General features: G+C 39.2%; 1 protein-coding gene across 7 annotated transcripts in view; it reads right to left on the bottom strand.

The window, feature by feature from the left end:
• Positions 1-5,000, bottom strand: part of LOC123512685 (serine/threonine-protein kinase OSR1-like) — an 87,620-nt gene that overhangs the window by 1,738 nt on the left and 80,882 nt on the right. For 6 of the 7 annotated variants that reach the window (XM_045269187.1, XM_045269190.1, XM_045269189.1 and 3 more), the window contains 3 exons: positions 4,379-4,402; positions 1,124-1,225; positions 296-916 (listed from right to left, as the gene is read on the bottom strand). In XM_045269187.1, the coding sequence (XP_045125122.1) occupies positions 296-916; positions 1,124-1,225; positions 4,379-4,402 (747 nt within the window). The remainder of the gene's footprint in view (positions 1-295; positions 917-1,123; positions 1,226-4,378; positions 4,403-5,000) is intronic. The other variant, XM_045269188.1, reaches the window with a different exon arrangement.

Here is a 5,000-nt window from a genome sequence, read left to right as displayed (position 1 = left end):
CAGCAGTTACTGATAAACTTTGAGTAAGTCACCAGGTAGAATAGTAAACATGAAGTAAAGCAAAGAAGATTATGATACAGTTCTGGCAGTACACCTGCTTCCTCAAACAATAATACTTGAAATATGAATCCCAAAAGAGTAAAGATAAAGGAAAATATTTGCAAGCATTGCTTCACCTTGAAGCAGCTTATGGCATCACACTGGATGAGAGGCAAGTGAAGCAGTAATACTGAACTGCACCAAACTTCCTCATACATTCACCAAGTGTACACATCTGCCCTATCTCTACACACACCTGTTGTGGCATCATTCCCACAGGCTGCTGGGGGAGGTGCTGGAGTGGATATGCTTGAGGAGGTAACTGCTGTGGGTGCTGTTGAGGGACAGAGGCCATGTGCTGGAGGACCTGCTGTGGTGCTACAGGCTGCTGGTACTGGATAGGGTATGACTGTGGGGTAACACCACCAACACCACCTGCTAACTGTTGCATGACCTGTGGCTGGTAGCTAAGAGGAGGCTGTGGCTGCTGCTGGAGCAACATTGACTGTGGTGGTATTCCATCCTGCTGAGTTTGGACAGGCTGCTGTGCTGGTACTGGCTGCTGTGTTGGTACTGGCTGTGGCTGTGTTGGTACTGGCTGTGGCTGTGTTGGTACTGGCTGTGGCTGTTGCTGCTGTGGTGTGGCCTCTGTGAGTGGACTGGTCTGTGTGGCTGGAGGGGCTGACTGTGGTGGCAGAGATGGCTGCTGCTCCTGTGTCTTGGGCTGCTGCTGCTGCTGCTGTGTTACCTGAGGCTGATGCGTGGAGGACTGAGTGGACTCAGACTGTGTTGAGGACTGTGACTGTGACTGTGACTGTTGCTGCTGCTGCTGTTTATCATTGCTGCTTTCACTGCTGCTGATGGAGATTTTGTCAGTCTGTGTGGCAGAGAAAGACAGGCACAGCATGAGGAACATTACCTTTGTTCAGTGCTGGGATCAACTTTGTATTACAAGAGGGATGACAGCTATATACATGAACAAAATAAAAAAATATCTACAAAAAAACAAATTACTGAAATTCTTGTAACATTAATTTTGACAGTATAGAGACATGTATGCTCCCTAGTCTGCAGCAATACACACCTCATCTGCATCCTTTTCATCCTCCTCATCGCTGGACCATACCCAGTCACCACTTTGTGTTCTGTGGAGCCGGCCCGATGTGCCAGGTTGCCGGCTGCGGGACTGATGGAAAAAGGAGTTTAGCCGAATCCTTGCATGGACACTTTGACCAAAAAATTCCATTGCAAAATGTATTTCATGTCAGATCTTAGGTGATATTCTGACTTATTAGCATTTAGTGATGAAGGAGTATGTATATAGAATTTATGAGGATTTGGTTGCATAGTCTTCAGGTATTTAGTGATGGTGTGACGTGACTAGGATTCTGCAGCAATGCAAAACCTGCCATTGATGGAAACTATCATCAGCAATGGAATCAAATCTCTATCATATTCCAACACACACAGGGAACACAAACACTGCAAACCTGTGCCCCAACCTGCAAGCTGCCACAACACATGACCAGTGCCACTCAACACCTGACCCTCATGAAAGGTGAAAAGTACACACATCTCTTGTTTGACAATGTTTGACATGTCTCTTTCCTTTGTGAAGATACGCTATGACAGTGTGTGTAGGAATATGTTAAATGGCTGGAAAATATTTGTATGTATACCCACATGTGCACGGATGTCCAAAGAAATACTATAAAATGTACTGAAGCATGACAACTACAAGGCACGACTTTCATGAATAACTTCTTGTAATGTTGGCTAAACTGTTTCTCTTTCTTGATTATCATTAGTACTGTTACTGGAGACAATATATTGAAGCAGCAATGGGAGTCATACTAGCTAATGTGCTGAAAAAACTAGAAGCATGAACAATAAAATATTTGACAGATAATGAAGAAAATTAATGTTAAAATAAGGAAAGCAAAAAATAAAATAAATGGGGAGTTTTCAGAACTAGTGGTTGTCACCAGATGGCAGCACGTACATGTCCCCTATGCTCTCACAGGGGTAATATAGAACATAGCTGCAGTGTCATTCTATAAACACAGTTGCAATAATTCATTAGAATATATTTTTCTACATAATTTCTTCTAAGTAGTAACACAGGCAAAATCAAACCCTATCCATGAACAAATGTATATAAGTTGATTTTCTCGTAAACTGGCATTGAGATTTGTTTGGTCATCTCCACATTTCCCAAAGAGTACACCTTTGATCGGAAGTGTATTAATCCAGTCCACAGTAAACATGAAAACAACACGTGTGTATCACTTAAAAGTCCAGACCACATAGATCAACTTACTAGTATAAGGAAACAACAATTCTAATTAAGAATAGGCAACTTGAGTATTCTGGGGAGAGTATTAAGCTGTCTAATCCAATCTGGGTTGGCCACCTGTTTAACTTAACAAACACACTTGGTCATATAGTTAATTCCTGTTGTAACGTCTATGTCACTATGCCATGTGGAGGAAGAAAACTTCTCATATTTCTATCTCCTCACTCTATAGCTATCCAGAGATATGCTTACTCTTTGCTCAATTGTTTTGCAGCGTCTTGATCTTCATGAAAGCGATGCTAAAATTCCCACTAAAACAACTATAACCATATATTATGATGTTACTTGAGTAAGCTGGGTCACACTATATAGTACAGTCAAAGATTTTACCATTTTCAATGTCCAAATCAATATATTTTAGATTTGTAGTATGCTGCATTTAAGATATTGATAGCAGTATTACAAGATGATAAAAAAAAAAAAAAATTTGTTTTGACCAAATTCTCCCAAAGTCATCCATACAGGATATTTAAAAGTAGATACAGAATGTCAAGAGTATCATCCTAATCAATGTTCTATGCATCTGTATGTGCCTGGGATTTAATACAACAATAATTTAGCTCATGTCAGCAAGGGACACACAGTAGCGGTGACATCTGGTGGATTAGTTCTGAAAACTCCCCATTAAAACAAAGAACAGAGAAACATTGTTTAAGAGAAAGTTTAGATAATGTAAAGAGGAGGAAAAAGCAATGCAATGTGAATTGTAAATAATTGAAGTAAAGGGAGCAAACAGGAGACAGCAAAGATAGAAAATGTATTCCCTTAACATCACTGTAAAGCATAAAAGCTAAGCACTCACATACACATGCACACAATCCTAAATGTCTAATAACTACTTGTGTGGTTAAAAATTAAATAACTTAAAACAAACTTAAACAAATGTGACCATACAACCACAAAAGTTAACTAAATGCATTAGTATCAGCAATTCTACCCCTAACTTCCTCTAACTTCTACTACAAGAAAGAAAACTTTAGGATCAAGCAGTGGTTGATCATTCATTCAATAAAATCTATGAAGAAAAAATAAAGTGGTTTGTTCAGCACTATTAACTTAATACATGAATCTCAGGCAACACAAGGTACTTGTACCCTGAAAACTAAGCAAACTAAATAAGCTTCCCTCAACAGTGCCCTGTATTCTTCCCACAACTTTTAACCTTATGGCAGCAGATACTTTCTATAGAAAAGAATCCCCACATGGTAACTTAAAGCACAGGTGAAGGGATAACTCAACACTAAGATCCACTAGAGGAAAAATTAATTAACCAGCACAGGCTATAAAGTATGATCTCCTAGCCTTTATCTTTCCCTCAACCTAACATGCCTAGATGACAGCCACACTCACCACACCCCCCTCAACCACCACTGCCACCACCACCACCACTACTCATCAGCACTCACCACACACTTCTACCTCTCATCAAAAGTAGCTCCAGTCTGCCTCACTAATTTTCAAAGTGCTGAGTTTATTGAGAGTATCTATGATTAGCAGGAAAGTATATATATATACCTGCAAGAATGTGTGTGTGTGTGTGTGTGTGTGTGTGTGTGTGTGTGTGTGTGTGTGTGTGTGTGTGTGTGTGTGTGTGTGTGTGTGTGTGTGTACAATGGGGAAAGTATTATGACAATACAAAGAATCACTCACCCACACCCAACGGCAACAATCACCAACACAACATAAAAAAAACAAAACATCATTTACGTACTATGCCCAAATTTAAGCAGCATTCCTCTTGCATATTTTCTGTTTTTCTTTTGGCAATATTCTTTCTTTTTTAATCAGATAATAGAAAAAGGAATAAGTCGAAAAAAAAAAAAGAAAAAAAAAAATCACACGTTAGCCAGGATTTGGAAAGGTTGGGCAGGGGGAAAAAAGATGTGGGGTCAATGAGCGGTCCAAAGCAAAGGTCCCGTCATAGAAAGGAATGATTACGGGGTTGTTGTCATTTGACGGAACGGAATCACTAAACTCACTCACCCTCCGTCTTAAGAAAGGCTCATCCTGCAAGCAGATAAGAAAACAACACATGAAAAGTAATAGGGGAAAAGAGGACACATCAAAAAAAAAGAAGGAAAGGTATCATTGGTACAAGGAAAGGTTAGTGCAACATTCATTTTTCTCTCTCTCTTTCCCTTCATTTGTCAGTCTTCATTTCCGAGTCTCTCCTCCTTTGTTCATCTTGATTTGTCACTACGAACTGTCTTTACACAAGTCCATATTATCGATTCACTTTTGTGTGTGTCTGTTTGCCTGTCTGTTGTCTCTCTCTCTCTCTCTCTCTCTCTCTCTCTCTCTCTCTCTCTCTCTTTCTTCTTTCCATCTCTGTCTCTATAGTCACCAAACATACAAGAATAACATGCACAAAATAAAACCCAAAAAGTTATTTAGGTAATAAATGAAAGATATAATGAAAACAATGCCAAAATAATGAGTGACAAAGTTTAGTAAGCAAATCAGGGTTATGGTAAAACATTCAATCCCAAAATGATATAATGAAATATTAGTACTCTCATTCTTGACATCTAAAATTTAGCAGATCATCATTGAAAATTCTATCTGCAATTATTACATTAGCAGTACATAAAATATTAGGTTCTGC

The sequence above is a fragment of the Portunus trituberculatus genome, chromosome 34, assembly GCF_017591435.1.
Source record: "Portunus trituberculatus isolate SZX2019 chromosome 34, ASM1759143v1, whole genome shotgun sequence".
Classification (NCBI taxonomy): Eukaryota; Metazoa; Arthropoda; class Malacostraca; order Decapoda; family Portunidae; genus Portunus; species Portunus trituberculatus.
This window is presented reverse-complemented; position numbering and strand designations above follow the sequence as displayed.